The 24,080-nt window shown below is 38.3% G+C and overlaps 1 protein-coding gene across 1 annotated transcript; it reads right to left on the bottom strand.

Moving 5' to 3' along the window:
* Nucleotides 1-4,113: 4,113 nt before the first annotated feature.
* LOC576389 (deleted in malignant brain tumors 1 protein) lies at nucleotides 4,114-18,247 on the bottom strand. Its single transcript, XM_030974846.1, has 10 exons — nucleotides 18,145-18,247; nucleotides 15,057-15,380; nucleotides 13,991-14,302; nucleotides 12,544-12,855; nucleotides 11,430-11,759; nucleotides 10,409-10,729; nucleotides 9,287-9,604; nucleotides 8,587-8,904; nucleotides 7,381-7,540; nucleotides 4,114-5,298 (listed from the first exon to the last, which is right to left on the bottom strand). The coding sequence occupies exons 1-10, from the start codon at nucleotides 18,245-18,247 to the stop codon at nucleotides 5,148-5,150; spliced, it is 2,649 nt and encodes an 882-aa protein (XP_030830706.1). The 3' UTR covers nucleotides 4,114-5,147.
* Nucleotides 18,248-24,080: the final 5,833 nt, after the last annotated feature.

Here is a 24,080-nt window from a genome sequence, read left to right as displayed (position 1 = left end):
AAACTCATCGAAAAGAACATCAATGTGTTTTTGTTTTGTATAATAAATGCAACACATGATATCAGGTATCAGATGAGAAGAGGCGCATACCTACTCATGGTGGATTCGCTCTGTGATAAAACCAAATCCTTTTGATTGATGCTCACTTTTAGAAGCGATCGTGTATCCTTCCGTGAACCCTTCATGCACTTGCTCGAAAAGAGAAGAAACATTGTTTGTTGAATAATAACTTGTTAAATATTTTCTAACTTACCTTGTGCATTCGTTAATGTAGAGAGCAAAGAGGCTACTAAACAAGTCAGCAACATCATCTTGATCACGAGAAACCACGACATATGATAGAGATTAGCCAATCAAGTGTGTTCATCGACTGAAACACTTTGCTCACTCTTCAACTAGCAGTTCTCGGGGGTCGGTCCTGACTGCTCTCGCTTTCCTTACCGTTCTAATCTCGATCGGCAATGGTTCGGAAGACTAGGGTGACCATACTGTGATACAGGGGCGGGGTCAGGATATTTTTTTTGATAGGGAGTGGTGAGCGTACAGGCAAAAAGAAAAATCGGTGACTAGCAGGGGGGGGGGGGGGAATTGTCACATTTTCTGGAGGCCATAGGCATACAGGCACGGCGACCCTCCCGAATATCAAAGTTCAAGTGTTCTAATATTGCAAGCGAGCGAAGAGAGTGAGTAGAATAACAGTTTTGACACCATATTTTTAACGACGATCATAATTGCGCCATTACAAAGGATATTAGGTGGCGTATGACTTGCTCTTATGCCTATGCACTTTGTGGTTAGGGTTAGGATGGGGGGGGGGGGGCTCACGAGTTCACGTCGGTAAAGTTTCTCATTTACATGTGCATGAAGGTGTTTACATTCAGTTAGGGGGAGGGATGTGCGATCATGTGCCTCATAATACCCCTTGTCCCCCAGGATACCCCACAGTAATGATACACTTATTTGCTATCCACTTGAATCCATCGAGGAAACTGAGGTGTGAGGAAGTGGTGATCTAGTTTCATCGTTGCAGATAGTAATCCAAAAAAAAAAGGTTGCAACAACCTCTAAAGTGTGCATGTATCCCATTGAAATAGAGGAATAATCTTGATCCATTATGATACATAATAACCTCAATGAAAAGACTTTGCCGATAATACAAAATCCCGTTGATATATTCGAGCGATTGTCTGCATAATCTTTACCGACATGTAGCGCAATGTTTATAAAAAATTAAAACTCATTATTATTGTAAACCATCGATTCTGAATGAATTTCTCGCCCTGTTCCTACAAGACAGATCTGCAAATGGGAAGTGATATTCTATATTCTTATATTAACCATAGAATCCTTAAATAATTTAAATATTTTGACAACCCTCTCTCTTTCTCATTATTATTTACTTTTCGATTTTACTAATTCTTCCCTATCTCGTTACTTCCCCGTCTTTTGATTTTTGTGGCATACATTTATATCATATAAAGACATTTCGTTTGATCTGTTTACCCCATCCTCCCTCTCCCTCCCTTTCTTATCCCCTGCTTCTCTCCTTCTCTCTTCGTCTCTCCTGTTTTCCCATTTGAAGCCTAAATTTCCGTCTTAGTGATACCCACATAAAAGAGCCTATACGCCCCGTGACCTTGTTTGGAAAGAACAAAACCAGCAAATAATCACAGAATACGATCTTAAGAAACTGAAGAGCACCGTTATACATGTATATCCAGTGAAAACCTCCTCCATGGAGTTCATATATCAAGTGACCCTGATATAATGATTGAAGTGGAGTATCGAAAGGTTTTTAGGCTCATAAGTGTCCTCCCTTGGTATTAATTGAAGTAGTGATTCATCATGGTAAGATCACATGACTTTAGTAAACACCAGTTACTGGTATGTGCTAACCAACCCGTAGTGCTCGTTGCTGTAAATCAATTTTGGCATTGCACTGATCATACTCAGAGACCATTTGCGACATGATCGCAAAAATTGTTGAGAAATCAGCTCAATGACAATTTGTATACCCTATTTACACTGCCAAAAGAAATCCTCATGTTAAGAAGATGTAATACGTCTTTGTGATGTATGACAATTTCAATAGATGTACATGATTAGGACTTGTTGAAAAACAGCCATGCCCTTGAAGGCATGGTTCTTAACACCGTATTAAAAATTTGAAATAAACAGATAAAACACACAAACAAACACACAGAGCTAATGAAATTGCCTAAGGTTGGTATTTTAAAAGTCGTTACGATAGTGCTTCGTATCAATACAATTTTCGTTTTTTATCAGAACCATGTCAGATTCTTTTTATTAGTTTTCAAAGTACAAAGTTATTAAACAAGTACTTGTTATGCTATCGACCATAGAGACACAAGGCTGAAATTGGGATAGGCTGTATATTCCTTCAGCCCCCCTCCCTCTGAATTGTGATATTAAAGGGAACCAAATCTCCGTACTAAGTGAATTTGGTTGTAAAAGTTCAAAGATTTGTATTAAACCAGTGACAATTTGAAGAAAATCGGGAAGGGATAATGAAATTAAAAGTTTTTGAAATAACTTGTGACTAGAGTGCGATATTTATTTTGGTGCATCATTTATTGACAACTGTCCAGTCCTGTACTTCAAAGTTCATGTTTTTCCTTCTTTTTTGTGATTGACATAACCTACTCCCCTAAAAAAAGAAAGATATAGTATGCAGAATTATATTCTACTTGACATTTTAAGAATTTGAATCATGAACACGAATGAATATGAAGAAAATGAAAGAATGGTAAGATTCCTTGGTCAAAAGGCATGGAGAATCGTCCATAGGCCCAAATTATGTCATCAAATAAAATATTGCCCTCTAGTGACAAGTTATACATATATATTAAAATAAACTTTATTTTTTACATTCCTTGACTGATTTTGTTCAATTTTTTTCTACTAATTTCAACTCTTTTAATTTCCACTTAAATAACCATAAATACTCACGAAGTCAGATATACGGTTACATTGGTAATGGAAATAATCTGCATGAGAGAAGAAAAATTGCTATACTGTTCCGAGTATGACAACAGCTTACAAATCGCTCCCCATTCTTTCTGCCCACAAACGTCACCCTCTCTAACCCCACATGCACTAATAAATAATCTCTCACACCATCGCCCTTCTCTATCCCCCTCTTTTTATTCTCTATTTCCCTCCTCGCTTTCTATTTCTGCCTCTTTGCCCTCTTTCCCTTTCTTTGTTTCACCCCTCTTTTCTCTTACTCTCTCCTCTCTTTTACTTACTATTCCCTTTGTCAGTAATTGGACACGTTTGATGGAGGCCCCCTTTAAAGGAAACATTTCAGTCACAAAACCAAATATATAAGATATACGAATGAGACAGTTATAATCACTTCTGTAGTAACATACAATTGACAGACTTTATTCACAAATACACTTTAAATATTTTTCTACATGAATTCATGATATCATAAATTTCGAAGTGTAAATCATGACGAAGATGTTTGGATGTATTACAAGTCCAAAGATTCAACCTGTTAAAAAGGAATTGAAGGATCATGACAATATGTTTGTTTACATCTGCTAAAAAATATTTAACATAGAGACTTTGACAACTGCAAGTCACTTATCAATTACGTACACCTGAGTCCTTATAAATTGTAATGAATTGTCATAATTCATCTTTTTAAAGGTAATACAAAGTTTTGGGATATTTTGAAAATTGGCTGGATAACGATTCTTTAAAATTTTGATATATTTGGATGCCTCTGTGGATGTATTGTAAGCACTATAAAATTTAGCCCCTAAAACACTTCTGCTTTCGGGAAAAAAAGGAATATAAAATTCTACTTTAAATTTTGAAAAATTTCAAATAGCGCCTATACTGCCATACAATGGTAGCTGCGACCATGAACATTTCATAATATGTGGTTTGTGATACATAATTTCAAAACGGGAATAGCTAATCGGTCGATTTTAGTCAAGAAACAGTGTTTTATAGCTTAATTTATATCTTGACCTTGAGAGGGAGCTATAAAACAAAGAGTTTTTTATTAACAATTTTATATTTTTAGACTCGCTTTCAACAGCGACAACGATCACTTAATATTGTAGGATCGCATATGCTTCCAATATGTTCATTTGAACTAAATTCATGACCCCCTACCAAAACTTTGTATTACCTTTAATATTTTTTCCAGCTGTAATACTTATTGATCAACGATAAATGTTCGATTATAATTGTTGATACGACTTGAACTACGTTAATGGTAATGTATTACAATTTGGAAATTTAAACATGAATAAACAAAGTGGTAAAAGACAATACATAACGAAGGAAAACAGATTCTTAAGAAATTGACATTTTTGAAAATAAGTTCATATTTGTGCGTTTGTCAAAGAGGTAACAAAATCGAATACCATATTTACAATGCCATATTTATATCTAATAATAGAATGAGGTTATTCGGGGTCATTCAAATTGTTTTTGTTTTTTTAAATACAGTTTCAAACATTTTAACAAAGGAGAAAAAAAAGCTAGTCTTTTATTGCTTTGTGATCATTGAGCAAAGCACAGTATTGGGTGATCACTTTTCTGCGTCTCTGTGTAGCCCTATCGCAGCGTCGTAAGTCATTCCGTGAACTCACAGGTGTTGGCCCATAACACATAACTCTATGAAGAAATTAAGTGCGTATCAACATGAGACGTAAAATCTTTCCAATTTATTTTGCAAGCGGCGCAGTCAAATTTATCCGAAATTTAATCTTGAAAACTAACTGAATTATCTTCTCTCTCATTAATTGAGTGCCCTTCCGAAGGATCGGAATTCCTAAAAAATAATGTGATTCTATTGCATTGAGGAATTACAAACCTTCAGAATAACGACAATCTTTCGAAATTTAGAACCTTCATTTTCAGAATAAAGAACCCTATTTCAAGTTCAGACTAAGGAACCTACGGGATAATGAACCTGCGGAGTAACCAACTTTTCGTAATATGAACCTTCGGAGAAACGAGATATCCCTTTCACCATATCCAATATAACCCAACAAGTGATGAAAGTGGAGAAGGAGAATCTTTCACATGAAAAGTACTACCAAGATTGATAAATAATTTAGTAGAGCTGTTTTGGTTTAAGAAAATGTTTTAAGAAAACTACCTCAGCGACAGCGTACTCCGGCATCCTGGAAATGTAGGCACCTGTTGTTGAGCGGTCCAGTGCTGGGACAGGCCATAAGATCCGATTCATCACCAGTACATCGGAGATTGGAAAGTATAACATCTCCAGAACCCTCACCAAAGTGAGCATACCTGATTTGATTGGATTAAATTTCAAATTTAAATGACAAAATCACGGTTACTGACGTACATGCATAGGCCTACATAATTGTTTAGCCATTGCTTTATATTATGGAATATGGCAAGAATGACTTCTCCTAGACCATCGCCACAGTGACCATACCTGATTTGATTTGATTAAATATCAAATCAGTGTGCTATATGTAAACCTAGAATGAACACAAGTTCAGCAAGGACAACCCCTCCAGAACCCTCGACAAAGTGATGATACCTGTATTTATTCGTTTGGAGTTGATTTATTTTCCGTTACAATATAAAAATATTCACGATACATGTCCATACCTCAGATAACACTGAACATTAACAATACAATTGGATAGTTGCTAAATATCCACAGATCTTATAAAACATGGATAGGTCTCACTTAGAATAGTCACTCAGAAAGTGATGGGAGTGCTTCAGGATTAACTTTTGTTACCCTGTTTGAAGAGAACGCTTGGAGCATGCCCCAGATAAGTAGTTACGTATTCTTTCATATTATGATTTGGTAAGTAAATTCCATACCGTACCATACAGTACCATACCATAACATACCATTAGACACTTTTTCCTGCAACCATTTCAACAATTGACTCAACACTATACCTAACCCTAACCTCAAACCAACTCGCAACGAAATAAAGCTAGAAACAAGTTACGTCCCAAATCCGTACGGAAAGCAACGATCAAAATTGAATACCGAGCTCCAACCAAGCAAGGACTATTCTTTTTATTTTGTTTTATACTATTCATGATATTTATCAATATTTTTTTTACCCTGGTTGCGCTAGCTTGGTCAGGGTTATTGCTATTAAGTTACCTGTTTCTATACCCAAGCAACAAAGCTAGCACATCCAGTATTTTCAATCTTTGTTTTCTCCCTCTTTTGTATATGAATATATTATTTTATCTTGGTGTATGTTGCCATATAAATGATACCCAAAAAATAATTGTCGCCGGACCAAATGTCGGAGAACCTACCATACCGTACCAAAGGCACACCACACCATAACGTATCATATACCACACCGCACCATACCATACTATACAGGCGCGTACGCAGGATTTTTTCAAGGGGGGGGGGTTAACATTTATAAATCGGGCCGAAAATTTCGCAACGACTCAGCCAACCGCTGAATAAGCGGGGGGGGGGGGGGGGTAAGAGGTCACTTTTTTTTTTTTTTGGTCCCAAAAAAAAATCGCAACGACTCAGCCGACCGCTGAATAAGCGGGGGGGGGGGGGGGGTAAGAGGTTACTTTTTTTTTTTTTTGTTATCGAAATTTGAAAATTTGACATTTTGCTCCGTTGGGGGGGGTAAGGTCATCTTTTTGAGGTCACCCAAAAGGGGGGTGGGGTTTTAGGGAAATTTAGGGGGGGTTTACACACAAAAAATACCAAAGGGGGGGGGTTAACCCCCCAAACCCCCCCCCCCCTGTGTACGCGCCTGATACTATACAATACCATACCAAAGGCACACCATAACATATCATACCATACCATACCGCACCATACCACACCATACCAAACCAAAGGCGCACCGCACCATAGCATATCAAATCATACCATACCGCACATACCATACTATACCATACCAAACCAAAGGCACACCGCACCATAACGTATCATATCATACCATACCGCATCATACCATAATATACCATACCAAACCAAAGGCACACCACACCATAACGTATCATAACCTACCATACCATACCGCACCATACCATACCGTACCATACCACACCATACCATACCAATACTACACCGTACCATACCATACTGTTGCACACCATACCATACCATAACCGTACCACACCGTACCATACCATACCATACCACACCGTAGCATACCGTACCATACCATACTGTTGTACACCATACCATAACCTTACCACATCGTACCGCACCATACCATACCATACTGCACCGCACCATACCAAACACACCTTCCTTACCATATCACACCATACTATACCATATCGCACCACAACATACCATACCTACTGTTCCATACCACACCATACCACACCATACCTTACCGTACTGTACCATACCTGTAAGCTATTCCGTTGGTACCAAGACCCAGGCTACGGCACACCACAGTTGCATCGTCATTGTCCCAGTCATCATGACAGACTGTCCCCCAGTGTCCTTTGTAAGATATCTCGACTCGTCCTGCGGTATTAGATGAGTCACCAACTAGACGGATGGGTGCTGTAAACAATAAACATTCACGGTTATCACAAATACATATATTCCCAAAAAAGTGAAATAACTGAAATATCATCCAAGGAAGAAAACAAAATCGTGACTAAATTATATATTCACAGTGATCTGAAGTCCAGGTAAAGACAATTAAAAGTGCCTGAATATTTCATGCAGAGGTTTTACGCGTATTCAGTGTTTGTTTTAACTAACTTAATTCCGGTAATTAATTTTGGTTGACGTCATTGCATTCCATAAATGAATTGACATTTACAAATTCTTTTTAAATTGAACTAACACAAATTACAAACACGAGTATTACGTATAATAACTCATTCGAATTTCCTTATATTGTCATAGTAATCCTCTTTTGAAACAGATGCAAATCTTGCAAATCCATGACATAATATTTTTAATTTTGCCACTTTTATGTTCATGCTCTTGAAAGATATACCTTGACCAGATTCATTTAGGGAATGTTTTTCAATGAATTGTCAAATCCACAAATATAGTACTAGACACGCTCTTGATTTTCATTTACCTTTACACCGTACTTCAACCTCTAAAGATTACATATTTTTCCATGGCCCATTAGTTTGTCATAGTTTGCCACATGACATAAAACAGTGCAATATATTGAAACGCTTCAAATATATGTATAAGGGTTATTTAAGCGGAACAAAATGAAATTGTCATTATTATGTAGAATGTAAAATTCAAGTTGTAACTTCCTTCTTCTTATCTTCTCTCTCTCTCTTCTTATCTTCCTGTAACTGTCTTTACCTTATGTTATCTTTATCTTTCCTCTGTCCTCTGTTGTGAATGTATGTACTATGTTTTTATATAAAATAAGTTTGTATCTTGTTTATGCTAAGTATTTATTTGGGGATCATCCTCATCAAGCCAGTTTTGGCTTTCATAATTCCCCATTTCCTTTTATCCTATGTTGATAATTAACAAACATGTATATATAAATATAAATATTTTTGATGTTGTTTAAAAGAGAGTGAAATACAAAAATGAAATGAATGAAACTATATCTCGAGAGACTTTACTTGGTGTGCTTCCGGCACAACGTACTCCAGCGTCTTCCCAGTGTCCACAATAGGCGTTTAGAGGCGGTCTATGCATGCACTGGAAAAGGTTCTCTTCAGGCCCGTAGCACCTAACTTCATCAAGAATCACCGGCCCTGTGCCCTCCCCGAACCCACCAAGACGGACGGCTTCGAGGGCGTAGTTGAAGCCGAGAGAACGGCACGCGATGTAGGCAGCGTTCATGTCAAATAAGTTATCGCAGACGGTTCCCCAGATGCCGTTGTAGAGGACCTCGATTCGACCCTCGCTGTTTGATGGCCCATCGACAAGACGAATAGCTGTCGGATTCAATCAGCGTTTGCATCAAACTTGCTTTAGTGATATTTATTACACGAAGAACTATTATCTTAATTAATCAACGAATGGGAGTTACATCTTTCAAACACATTAAATTTTTAATTTTTATTGAATACTTTTGTTGTAACTGTCGTGTATTCAAACAACTCAAGTTTTGTTGTTTTTATGTAGTTTATATAATGATAAAATATAATGAAATGAAATTCGTGAAGTGCTTTTTGAAGGCACTATACTTGTCAGTGGAATGGATTGGACTTGAGAGAAAATTAAAAAGTAAGAATTGAAAGAAATATAAGTTTTCATTCTGATAATAATTAATTCTTATACAATGGGGTTAATGTTAGATGTACAACGTCGACTTACCTCGTGTATTGAGACACTGCACTCCCGCGTCCTCCGAATGCTTGCAATCGTGTCGGAGTGGACGATTACTGGGGCAGGAGTAGAGATCCGTCTCATTTCCCAAACACCTCACATTGTCAAGAACGATATCTCCAGAACCTTCCCCGTAGGTAGAGCAACCGACGGCAGTTCCGTTATCGCCCAAACCAAGCATCCGACAAACGACACTAGCATCGGTGTCATCCCAAAAATCGTCGCAGACGGTTCCCCATTTTCCGTCGTAATAGACTTCGACTCGGCCTTCGTATCTTGATGAGCCATTGACAACACGTACTGATCCTGAAGGGAAAAAAATGTTATATGATAATAATTGGGTCTTATTGACGCAGTGTAGGTCTATAGCCACATCGGTATTAATAATATGAAACTGCTTTTCTTGCAGCCCTGCGATTACTATTTCGCCAGCATTGCAAAGTATCTATGTACACCTAGGTATAATACTTAAATAGAGGGACATGTTTGGGCTAACGCATTTTGTCCAACGATGTCAGCAACGAGCATGGTCGAACCAACAGCATCTCGTATGATAGTATAGAGCCTTCACTAATATACCACAGTTCTCTTAATCGTAAGGCTAATTCGATCGGCTCATATCAGTTCTTTTTTTTGGGGGGGGGTTCTATTTCTCTTTTGGTAGCCATAATCATAAATTCATACTTCGTTTATTGAGTTTGGCGGTTTGTAGATCTTTATTTAAATCCCATCGAAGTCTTAAATTCATTTTTTTTTCAATTTCATATTTTTTCCACTTGGCCCCTTGTAAAACTAGTAAAAGAAAATTTGTATTCTCTATACGGAAAATAAATCAACCAACTAACCAAGGAGAAGTTGCGAAGGCTTGGTGGTAGGGTAGTGGTCTCGTGACCGGGAGGTCCCATGATCAATACCAAGACAATGTGCTCGTGCCTCTAAGTGAGGCCTTAATCTGCATTACCAAGTCCCCCGGAGGGTACTTAAAGCCTTCGACCCCTGCCTGGTTGCCTACTGACAAGCATACACATGTTTTCTTAGTAGTGGGGTAAAACAATCATCAAACATTTACATTCATACAGCCCTCCAAAGAGAATGGACACTACTGATTACCTAATGGGCTAGGGGCACAACGAACCCCTGCATCTTCTCCGTGTTCGCAATCATGGACACCCATACCAGCATGTTGGCACTGGAAGACGCTGTCTTCATCCCCAGTACAGTTCACATTATCCAGAACGATCGCCCATGCTCCTTGACCAAAGCCAGCATAAGAGATGGCTTCGAGTGCAGGACCGAGTCCAAGAGTTCGACAGACTACGTTGGCATCAGTCAGGTCCCATCCATTATCGCAGACAGTCCCCCATTGTGATTGCCAGAGAACTTCCACCCTCCCCTCGTTTCTCGACGAGCCACCAGCAAGACGGATTGATGCTGGAAAGAAATATGCATTCTTGAACATTTAGCTGCAGAAATGTATCCCTTTCCTTATATAACCCCTTCATTTTGTCTATGTTTTGTTTCTATCGCCGATGAAAAGTTAGAATAGAAACACTTGTGGAATGTTTTGAGGGTGCAGGAGGCGTAAGAGGTGGTGGATATTTTTTAGTTGTGAAATTAAAATAATTCATGCAATGATCTTATTATAGCTAGACAAATAAGCTATCTTTATTATCAAGTGCTTGTAAAGATTATCTATTATAACAAAGTATCAATTTCAGACCTTTTGCTTGCTCGCTTGCAAAGTTATAAAAAAATGAAAGTTCACATATTAGCTAGAGGCATTAGCCCCTTGGCTCTATTTTCATCATGTAGATTTGAGGTGCGCTACAAACTAAACTGACCAGGAATATAATGACTATTAAATCTTGTAAATGTTCGATGGGCGGTCAAAGTTCTTTGCATTTCAAAGTGTCACTATATTTCAAATGTATAATTGAGCTTATTTTCAAGAATAATTTTACCTTTTACTTTTGTCACCCACAGTCGACTTGGTCGAAAAGTTTAATGCATACAATATACGTTCTGTAATCTATATTCTAGTGTTCAGATTTATTACATTATCAACTGCTTGTGAACATAAGTAAATGATCCTTTACATGAAGTTACAAAGACAACTGATTAGGATTCTTACCTTGTGGGCTTCTTCCACAACGTACCCCAGCTTCTGCCGAGGGGTTACAGTAACCGACTCCAAAACCTTCGCTCCTGCACTGTATGATGCTAGTTACGCTTGTAATTGGGCAAAATACATCATCTAGAACCATAGGTCCTGTACCCTGTTCATAACGACCACCCCCATAGGTTGCCTCGGCGTTACCTAGTCCAATAGAGTGACAGACTATGTCGGAAGGTTTGTCGAAGACAGTCCAGCCACGGTCACAGACAGTCCCCCATTCGCCGTTGTAAAGGATCTCGACGCGACCTTCTTGGAGCGATGGACCACCAGCAAGACGAACAGGTGCTGTAGACAAAACAAAAAAAACGAACCAACACAATTACGTTGAACTTAGAGCATGCTGATGATACCTCTCAAGAACAATGTATCCGATCAGAATATGATCCTGGCTACAGCCCACGAGAACGAGATCTGTTCCCTTATGTATTCCTTTGTTTTATCGGTCTCGTGGGCCGTCGGGCTTGTGGACCTTTAGGAACTGTCTTTTCTATGTTTTCTTATTTATTTCTTTGTTTTGTCGGTCTCTTTCTTTCATGTGGGATGTTGGTATCGTAGGCTGTGAGTCTACTTGAATGACCTTTGCAATCTGATTGCTCTGCGACTGTGAGCTCAATTAGATAGCAAATTAGGATCCTAAGTATGCGCTAAGCTTTGTAGGACCATGAGGAGATATCGCTCCACGAGCCTCCACCTCAAAACAAATAATAATATTTCGCATTCAGGTTAACTGAATCTACCTTTGCTGCCCCAAGCACATTGCATTCAGAATATCTACTCATACTCTTGTAGTTTGTGAAATCTTTTTTACAAAATTCATGCTGATGCAAAATTTAAAAAATGCCTCGTAGTTAGAGTTATTGTTAACTAATTTATAATTGGATTTATGATCATTATCATTGTTGTTTTGTCTCTTATTATCATTAAACATTGTTATGATTGTTATATCAATATTATTATAATCACAGGTGTTGTTCTTATCATAATCATTATTGCTCTTATTACCGTCATCATCATTATCTCCATAATTATTGTCATTATTCATTCCTTTCAATGTTTATTGGGATGTTACCTAAGATGCCTTCATAACAGCGGACACCAGCGTTACGTCTGTATTGGCAGTTATTGACACCAATCCGACCGCAACGTAGGATGCTAGGCTGAAACCCCTGGCAGTCAAAGTTATAAGCATTCGTCAAGTTACTTTCACCGAAGGCGGAGTCAAAGTACATGTAGCGAGCTTGCCCGAGCCCGAGACTTCGGCACACGATGTTGGCTGCGTTGCGATCCCAATTATCGGTACAGACAGATCCCCATTGGCCGTTGAGTTGCATCTCGACTCTGCCTTCGAGCTTTGACGAACCACCGACCAGACGAAGTGTTGCTGGTGGTATTAATTTGAATGATAAACATATAATTATATTAATTACATTTATACCAAGCACACATCCATCCTAGGGGATGCTCAAGCCAGGGGATGATCGAGACGCCTACAAGGTATTAATATTAGGCCTATGCTGGCTTGAGCCCAGCTGCCCTACAGCGTTATAAATAATACAAGGAGTACCTGGTACCCATTTACTACACTTGGGTTGAGAGTGGCAAATGTAAACAAATGTCTTGCCAAAGATAATCACATTCTCATATTCCACTGTGTTCATGCTCAGAGGTCCCATAGGTGTTCACAAAAACAAACAAAAAGACACTTTTGATTTGTAAATGACACGATAAGATGAATCCCATTATCAAGCTGAAATTCACCCATTAAAAACAAAAAAGAGATCAAATTAATTTTAACTTAATTTATTGCCTTCACTCAATTAAATCCATACAACTATGCTATGAATGTCTGGTATATAATTATCTTACATTTTGTTGGATCAATGCCAACATTTCTACGTAGGCCTATACATCATGAATAAGTTCAGAATACAATTGTGTATCGTAGCTGAAAATCCAGCGGCCCTTTTGAAAGAATAAAATGCAATAAGTTATCAATAATTCATTGAATCCCCCCCCCCCCCGGTACACAACAGAAACAAATCTTCTGTGTGCCCATGCCTTGAGCCATAATGCACGGCCAGGGGAGGGGGGGGGAATTCAATGAATTATTGATAATTTACTGCATTTTCTTTTTCTTTTTTTAATTTGTGGGAACTGCTCCCTACACTAGCCCCCGCTGCGTACAGTCATGTGAGGCTCCAGGATCAAAATATTGTGTCGATGTGCCATATTAGTGCCCTTGTGTGGGGCATTTAATCCTCATTACTGTCATTTATGACTTAAGGGCGTAGGTCCCATAGTTGATATCCATTTTTAGCAGTCACGCAAAACAAGCAATGGCAAATTATTGTTCAACAAAATCTGAGAATGTATACTATTATCTAGATCTATTGGGAATAAATCATTGTCAAAATAATTCCATAAATTGAGAGTAAAAAATATATTCCAACTATATGAGCGACAGTGTAATTACAATTATTGATATTACTGTTATCATAATGATTAGTATGTCTTACATCTTGGGTTGCATTGTACCCCTGCGTCATAGCGGTGTTCGCAGTAGTGGGGTGGACTAGTGTGTGGGCAGTCTAGGAGATCCATTTCATCTCCTTTACATTTAGTCTCAGTCATCCAGATCGGTCCCGTGCCTTCTCCAAATGTTGCTCTAAAATTAGCAACCCCGAATGCAGCAAGACCTAGACTCTGACACACCACCTGAGCATCGTAGTCATCCCAATAGCTATCGCAGACGGTACCCCATGTTCCGTTGTAAAAGACTTCGACACGACCTTCGGTAGGATTGGACCCATTGATCAGACGGATATTAGCTGATGATATGAAAGAAGATAGTGATGGTTCGTGAAGGAGCGTTAACCAATGTGGTGATCTTTTCTACATAAATGGCATCGCAAAAAACATTTTACAAGTCACTGTACCATTTTACTAGGGTAGTGAGGGAAAGGGAGATGAGGCAAAGATATCCGAGCTGCACAGCTGGCAGTGTGTGAAAAGCTTCTCAAAGATATCTTTCGAAGATTCATCCCGAATTAACAAACAAAATACCAAAAAAAAACACACACACAATAAAAACAACAACAACAATCAATTAATCTACGCATTTTGATAATGTTATCCATGCATATCTGAATATATTCGCATCTACCGAATACGCTTTTTGGGGTTGAGGCAAAAGGGTAGACAAATGTTTTGTATATGAGGTATTTTCTAAGTTTAAGCGAAAAAAGGGTGATAAATCACCATTTCAAAGTGACCCTTTTATCAAAATGATAGATTAATTTTATTGACATTCTAGATCCAACTATATCCAGCTATTTTGAAAATGTGGTTACTCCTCAGCCCTTTTCAATAATGCTCTTGTACTTTAGGTTTAAAGAGTGTATCGTCGAAAGTGTAATTAACACAATAACAGAGACTAAATATTGCAACAACAAAAATCATGTTTGGATTACAGTAAAAGGTGATTGAAGAGGCTTTTTTTTCGAAGATGTTTACGATCGTGATAGTTTGCCTTTTTCCATTCTTTTTTTTTTTGAAAAAGGAAATCCGATATTAGAACATTACCTGATGGGAATTGTGCACATCGGACTCCTGCGTCTTGTTCATGTCCGCAGTTGCTGATTCCAAGTTCGGCATTTCCGCACTGGAAAATGTCCTCTTCATTTCCAGAGCAGTTGACGTCATCCAAAACAATAGTCCCTGTGCCTTCACCGAATCCTGCACCCGATACAGCTTCGAGTGCCTGACCAAATCCAAGAGATTGACAGACTACCCGGGCATCCTGCATGTCCCAGCCACTATCACAGACGGTTCCCCATTCTCCGTTGTACAACACCTCGACTCGACCTACTCTGATCGTAGAGCCACTAACAAGGCGAATGTTGGTTTCTGGACGAAGGAAATCATTGCACTAATTAAGTGATTAGCATAAATAATATGTATTTTTACCATCGCCAGTATTCAAGAAATCCTTGTTTGGATAACCACAGTTAATTAAGAACGGACAAAGACAAAAGCCAAATGCATTTTTTTTTCTCAATCGTATGCTGCAAGACATTTCTTGGGTTGCCTGGAGAGAAAAAAGTTATATTGAATTGAATTGAATTAATTTTCTTCTGCAAAACATAACATAACATTTCAACGATACAACGTATACAGAATAGAACAATTTCTTTGAACGTATACACGATATAATAATAGTAGAAATGTTGACATTAAAACAAAATGTACCTGTAACACACTATCAAGAATTAGTCAGTCATAAATCTGCAGAAGAAAAAGGACCATCACAATAAGCATTTGTTAGAAAACGTGATAGGCCGGGGTGAAGTAGATGATTAAAATAATAATAAAAAACTGATGATGGTGAAAATATGGTGATGGTGATTGGTATGTAAATAAATAAATAAAACCAATAAAACGACCAAAGTAATGTAACACTCGTCTCATACAACGGCTTCCGCTAACATTACGTCGATGGAATGTACCCACCCACGATCAAACATAGTCGACATGAAAACACGTATTTTTAATTCAGAATAATTTGAAAACTGGCCCATCGAAACCATAATTATTATCGTCACTGGATTCAGACGATGAATACTGCAGATCCAAGGTACTGCATGACCTAATTTCACTCATTTTATGGATAATAAATTATTAACATTGATGATAATCGATCGTCTAGTGTGTGTTGAAACGGCGTTATATGAATCCGGAACTGACACTCCTTCAATCGCTTACGTATCATCTAAGCGCCCAGTTTGTATGATTTTGGTTTCGTTAATTGGGAGGGGGGATGCCAAGATTCAATTTTAAATGTCTGATTGTGGTCACGCATGTTTTTTAGGGGAAAGATATAATACGTTTCAATTTATTTAGATCGTGAGCTTTCATTTGACATGCAATGCCTATTTTAATCAATGTCTAATTTAAATGAATCCGGAAGCATGCTATTAATGAATTTCAGCAGTCTTTTTTCGATAACGTCGATTTTGTGTAAACTTAATATTACAAACCGCGTTCTTTATGTATTTTGACTTTCTTCCTCGTTCTCTTCGCTCGCTCTCAACATTTAAGAAAAACATGATTTCAGGCATCGAAGTGCATGAATGCCTTCATTATTGCCCAAGGAGTTACCTTTCCCATTGACAGCGAGGGGTCCGAATATATATTTTTGGCATAGAAATTTCATTTTATCACGCTCGTTCGCTACGCTCGTTCGCTTCGCTCTCTCGCAATATTTAAAAACGGGATAATTCAGGGAAACAAATGTCCGAATATCTTTAGACTCGTGTATTAAAGTGACTGAAAATTTGATTTTTGTAGTCATGTATTTTGCGACGAGGTGCCCGCATAAATTATTTTAATATATTATCTACTGCGCTGATTAAAAATATAAATTTTACCACCTTAACATTTATTTTTGCTTGGCCGCTTCGCTCGCTCACGATTAAAAAAAACAAAACAAGAATGCCCTTATGTGTGTGCCTGGCACTTGACAAGTACCAGGATGATGCAAAATTAATCTTCTTGGGAACAATTGGAAAATAATGCATATTGTTGAATATTATTATTTTAGTTGTGACTAGATGGGAAATCTTGTCGCGCGTATGCCGTGGATAGACCTTGTTCATTATTCCCGTACTTGATCTTAGCTTGCCATCATACTTAGGTAGGAAGTGAGAGCTGATACATCTTACCACAAATTTTAAATGAAAGGAGTTCTATGTCGAGGTGTTGTGGAAGAGTGGATAAGTCATCGGACTGTGGATCACAAGGTCCGTTGTTCAAGTCCCGCCGCAGCACTAATGTCCTTTGGCAAGACATTGATCTACATTTGCCACTCTTCACCCAGGTGTTAAATGGGTACCCGGTAGGATGCGAAGGCTAATGTGGTTAGATTAGCGAGTGTGCGCTTGTAAAAATGACGCCTGGCTGGAATGCTCCCCAGGGAGTGGAGAATGTGCATACATTGTGTGCGGGTAAGCCTGAATCCAATGACCGGGGTAATAATATACTTATCTGTAAAGCGCTTTGAGAGGGCCTCCGGTCCTGAAAAGCGCTATATAAGAACGAGCTATTATCATTATTATTATTATTATTATTACTATGAAGTTGAGGTAAAGGTACGATCAAAATGGAAGAGCAGCGCTTGCTATGAATCTCAGCTCAAGAGGCCTAAACATATGATATTGCACAGTGTGAAGCCCTCAATGAAATGTTGATAATTATGTTGTGCTTCTTTGATGGTTATTGGATTTTGTTGAGCGGATTCTTTATTCGAACGTGCTGCTCGGAAAGTAATAAACCACGGAATACCGAATTCAATGTTGTTCGTTCTTTCTTTTCTAAATTCTAGATTGGGATAAACTGATAATATATGTATCTAGTATCAAACATCATCGACAAGAACATCAATGTGTTTTTGTTTTGTATAATAAATGCAACAAATAATATCAAATATGAGATGAGAAGAGGCGAACACCTTAAACACATGGTGGATTCGCTCTGTGATAAAACCAAATCCTTTTGACTGATGGTCACTTTTAGAAGCGATTGTGTATCCTTCCATGGAATCTTCATGCACTTGCTCGAAAAGAAAAGAAAAACATTGTATGTTGAATAATAACTTATTTGATCTTTAGCTTACCTTGTGCATTCGTTAACGTAGGGAGCAAACAGGCTACTAAACAAGTCAGCAACATCATCTTGATCACGAGAAACCACGACATATGATGGAGATTACCGACCATAATAACAACTGAACCACTGTGCTCAATCTTCAACCAGCAGTTCTCGGCCGACGATGCTGACTGTTCTCACTTTCCTTACCGTTCTAATCTCTCTCGGCAATGATCGGGGAAAACTATGGTAAACGTCCTGTGATACAGAGGCGGGATCAGGATATTGTTTTGATGGGGGGGGGGGGGAGTGGAGGGCATAGGCATACAAACACGATTTCTACGGGGGATGACGTCCCTCCCGATTATCAAAGTTCAAATGTTCAAATATTGCAAGCGAGCGAAGAGAGTGGTAGAATATAAGTTGGACACCATATTTTTAAACGACAATGATAATTTCGCCATGGAAAAATATTTCAGATAAGATATAAAAAAAACGGAATATAAAGTCATGTGGCGTTTGACTGCGTATTATGCCTATGCACTTTATGGTCAAGGTTAGGATGGGGGGGGGGGGCTCTCGAGTACATGTCGGTAAAATATCTCATTTACATGTGTATGAAGGTGTTTAGATTCCGTTAGGGGGCATGTACATCATAATACCCCTTGTACCCCCAGGATTCCCTACAGCGTTTACACTTATTTTCTATCTACTTGACACCATCAAAGGAAGCTGAGATGGCAGGAAGTGGTGATCGAGTTTCACCGTTGCAACACGGATAGTAATACTGAGAAAACACGACTAGTTTCAACGTTGCAACACGGATAGTAATACTGAGAATACACAACTAGTTTCACCCCCCTCTCTCTCTCTCTCTCTTCTCCTTCTTCTTCTCTTCTGTTTTCCGAATTAAAACCAATATTTCTGTCTTAGTTATACCCTCATAAAAGAGCCTACGCCCGTTGACCTTGTCCGAAAGTTACAGAACCAGCAGATGATCAAAGAGGACGATCTTAAGAAACCGGAGTGCGCCGTTAGACATATCCAGAGAGACCCTTCACCATGGAGTTCATATCAAGTGTCCATGTGACCCTGAGATAATAATTGAAGTGGAGTATCAGAAGTTCTCTTAGGCTCAGAATTATCCGCCCCCTTGGTATTAATTGAAGTAGTGATTCATTATGGCAAGATCACATGACTAACGTTAACACCAGTTACTGTCTGCCCAAACAACAAAGAAGACGAAAGACTTCATGCAGACTTCACGATCCGCCATGCATAAAGTCTTTTGTCAAGTCTGTTTGTTGCTACGGCAGGCAACCAGTGAAAACTAGTTCGTTAAATCCAGGGGCGGCCGAGCGACTTCCAAAGAAAAGAGACCACTTTCTGGAGAAAAAAGGGCACCTACAAAGGGAAATCTCAAAGCGAATATATAACATTTTTTAGACATTGGTATTTAACCCTACTTTGTGATTACAATTATCAGTGATGATTTCAATATCTGTGTCACTTTATACACAAAACAAGATATTGCTTAAGCATCATGCTTTGCATTTGGGTTTGATTGTCTAAAAAATTGTTTGCAGGTTTCTTTTCAAATACTCTATTGAAATATACAGTCATAATTATCAATTTTGATTGTGATAAGTTATGATTAAACATCGATCTTTCTCGGTTTCTTTTTTTTCTTTGACGCACTGTATAATACGGACTTGCTTAATAACAGCATTGCGACCGAAGGCAGGTTTTTTTTTTCAAATACTCTATTGAAATATACAGATGAAACACACGAAAAACAAACACACAGAGCTAACGAAATAGACGGGTCGATTAAAATATTTGAATTGATGGTTGTTTCCTTCCTGGGAACCCAGTGACGATCAACCTGTTATCAATGAATGAAATGAACTACAATACTCGGAATCCAGTCTGCAGAAATTACTTGTTGATATTTCGGGCAAATCTCGAGCAAGCTTTCGGATTGTCAAGACCAATCTTTGTTTAAAAAGTATGTATAACAATTGAATATGTTGGTAAACTCGTCTATTGCCTTAGGTTGATATTTTGAAAGTCCTTGGGATCGTGTCATTACAATTTTCATTTTCCTTTTATTACCTTTCCCTTAAAGGGATCCGGTAACTTTGTCTCAGATTCTGAAACAAAAAACGAGTATGGTAAAACCGGTCACTCAAAGACTTTTACTTTTTTGAGGCACTTCTTGATCATTTTGAAGCGCAATTTTTTTTAGGGCTTCAATACTACACCATATCACAGACACTGATAACACGTAGGGCCGTGTTTCTCAGATTTAACATTGTTACACGATCCCTTTAAAAAACATGTGAGATTCTTTTAATCAGTTTTCAAAGTACATTTTGTTTTTCATTATTACAAATGCTTGTTTTGCTTGTAGATGTTCTTTGTTATTCAGTTATTATATTTGGAAAATTGCAGAAATAAAAGCAAATCAAATCAAATCATACATGGCCGAAGTTGGGGGAGAATGCGGCCCTCCCCCCTCTGAATTTCGAAATTAAAGGGAACCAAAATCTTCATACTAAAGTGAATTTGATTGTAAATTTAAAAGATTTGAATTTGAACAAAATCGGGCAAGGAATGAGGAAGTTGAAACTTCTTGAAATAACTTGTGACTAGTGGGCGATTTTTGTCGTGTGCTTCAAGTTTCATGTTTTTCCGTCTTTCTTGTGACTGAGATAACCTACTTCCCTGAGAACAAGATATATTATGCAGAGTGATATTCTACTTAATAAGTCAGGTCAGAATTGTGAAGTGCCATGTTCAGAAGGCATGGAGAGTTGTTCATATTATGAGATCATCATATTCAATATCGCCCCCTGGTGATAAATTATATGAAAAGCTTTAACTTCCTTATTCCTTGAAAACAGATTATTATCATCATATCGAGAGTTAAGATGTTATTGTATGACTACACGCTTACGAATCGATCCCTATCATTTCAACCCACAACCGCCACCCTCTCTCACACCACACGCATCAATAATGAACTCCCATACCATCGTCCTTCTCTCCTCCTCCTCTCTTTATATCCTTTCTTTCTCTTTCTGCCTCTCTGCCATCTCTCCCTTTCTCTTTCTCACCCCCTCTCTTTCTCTAACTTTCTCCTCCCTTTCACGTACTTTTCCCTATCTCTAATTGGACACGTTTGATGGAGGCCCCCTTTAAAGGACCAAGTTAGTCACTCTCTCCTCTCTCTCTCTCACGTACGTTTCCCTATCTCTAATTGGACATGTTTGATGGAGGCCCCCTTTAAAGGAAACATTTCAGTCACATGACCAAGTTAGTCACTCTCTCCTCTCTCTCGCTCTCACTCTCTCACGTACGTTTCCCTATCTCTAATTGGACATGTTTGATGGAGGCCCCCTTTAAAGGAAACATTTCAGTCACATGATCAAGTTAGTCACGCTCTCCCCCCTCTCTCTCACGTACGTTTCCCTATCTCTAATTGGACATGTTGGATGGAGGCTTCCTTTAAAGGAAACATTTCAGTCACATGACTAATTTAGTAATTTGTGATAGGCATCAATTGCCAAATACCGATCATGGCTAACAATTTCAAATTAGTTTTCTTTCATATAATAAAAGGGTTTTTCATTTCCTGGACCTATTGGGACTCAAGACGAGTCCGCCCAGACGATTTACAACCATGCTGGACAATAACCACTCGGACAACTACCCCCTACAACAACTACTTCCTGGGAGAGTATCCTCAGAAAACTAGTTTGGGTAACATTGTGGGGCAATCGACTGGGAATAGTTGTCCAGGAGCTACCGTCCTCATAGTTTGTTGTCCGGGGGTCATATTCATGGGGGTATATATGTCCTTGGATCATATTTCAGATGCAATATGAGATAAATTAGTATCATGATCTAACATTAAATGATAATAAGCTAACACATATAAGAATGAGACAGTTATAATCACTTCTGTAATTACATGCAAGTGACAGATTTTATTCCCGAATACACCATAAATATTCTTTTACATGGAATCATCAAAAAAGTTATCAATTTCGTAGTTTAGAACATGACCAAGATGTTGGGAAGTATTACAAGTCCAAAGGTGCAACGCATTGAAAAGAAATTTAAGGACCATAAAAATACGTTTGTTTTCATTTACGAAAAGATGTTTAACATAGAGACTTTGACATCTGCAAGTCACTTTTTGATATGAATTACGTACACTTGTGTCCTATTAAATCGTAATAACTTGTCGAAGTTCATCTTTTAACTTTCTTTCCAGCTGTAATATTTAATGATAAACGGTAAATCTGCGAGTACATTATTTCGTTGGTATGATTAGAATTACTTAAATGCTATTACAATTTGGAAATGTAAACATGAATGAATCAAAGCATTTAAAGACAACAAAATACAAAGGAAAACAGATTCTTAAAAATTCGACATTTCCAGATAATTAAAAGTAATTTTTGTGGGTTTGTCAAAGAGGTACGAAATGAAATACCACGATTACAACGCCATATTTATTTATAATAATACGATGAGGTTATTCGGGGTCATTCAAATTGTGTTGGTTTTTGTAAATACAGTTTGAAACATTTTAACAAACGAGAAAAAGGCCAATCTTCTATTGCTCTGCGGTCATTGAGCAAAGCACAGTATTGAGTGATCGCTTTTTTGCGTCCCTGTGTAGTTCTATCGCACCGTCGTAGATTATTCCGGGAACACACAAGCGTTCGCGCAGAACCCTTTGAAGAAATTTGTTTTGCATTCACACATATACCAGTCTTTGTATTTATCACTTTTACCGACTTCACCACTCAAATACAAAGCTAACCAATATCATCGAATGTAGAGGTTAAAGAGTTTGTTTTTTTACAAGGACTTACAAGGACGTTTTTTCATGATTAAAGGGTATGTATTATACGCGACCGCTCGTGAGTTTGTGATTTCGCGGAGTGACGTTGGGCGGTGCGAAAGAGCCTTCCAGAGATGCAGAAGCGTGATCACTCGATCCCGTGCTGTGCTCAAGCTGCGTAAGATCCTACCCATCATTGATTAAATTTTAAGGATAGCAAATACTTTTTTAAGACTAAATCTTTGAGAAAATTATATGGACAGAAACTAAAAAGCATCGCCATACTCCGTCATTGCACTGGGACAATTCTACTCGGCCTTTCGTGTACGATAACTGATGCAGGCGCAGTTCTAAAAGGGTAGGTTTAGAGAAGTTTGGGTCCGTGGGCTTGGGGGTCCGCGGGCTTGGGGGTCCTGCCTTCATTGTCTACATTTGTCTCGCTTATATTCACTTACGAAAGAGATGTCCTGTATAATAGAGGTGCCGTCGGACTGTTGATCAGTTGGTTCGTGGTTTGAGTCCCTCAACATTAATCTACATTTGCCACTCTCAACCTAGGTGAATTAAAAGTAATTCCTTTAACTGTTTATCCCCTTATCATGGCAGTTCAGCTACAGCCGGTGAATAATATGGTATTGAAAGCGCATTAGAGTATACTTTTATAATTGTATAGTATATGCTCTTTGTAAATTGACATATTTCAGGGAAATGGGGGTGGGGGGGGGGGGTTCTTAAAGAAATGTTGGGGTTTGATCCCCCAGCCTCTAGAATTGCTACTACATCAGTGTTGAATATAACTACAGAACTCAATAAAGTCACCCTCGCTAACAGTGGCTTGCCACAATGAATAACCATATAAGTAACTATCTCCAACTACTTGAAATTCTCTTCTGCTTTTCATTTTCCCCAAAAAATTGAAAGCCTACTACCATTGCTGTAATGGATTAGAAAAACAAAACAATATGCGAGACATTAAAATCGAAAATTAACAACCCATAAAATACCTGGGAACCGTTTCACAAAGCCTTTTTTTTATGACAAATGACAAATATTAGTGACAAATCTGGTAATAACCAATCAGAAGCAAGGATTTCGCTAGCTTATAC

The sequence above is a fragment of the Strongylocentrotus purpuratus genome, unplaced genomic scaffold, assembly GCF_000002235.5.
Source record: "Strongylocentrotus purpuratus isolate Spur 01 unplaced genomic scaffold, Spur_5.0 spur5_contig_867, whole genome shotgun sequence".
Classification (NCBI taxonomy): domain Eukaryota; kingdom Metazoa; phylum Echinodermata; class Echinoidea; order Camarodonta; family Strongylocentrotidae; genus Strongylocentrotus; species Strongylocentrotus purpuratus.
This window is presented reverse-complemented; position numbering and strand designations above follow the sequence as displayed.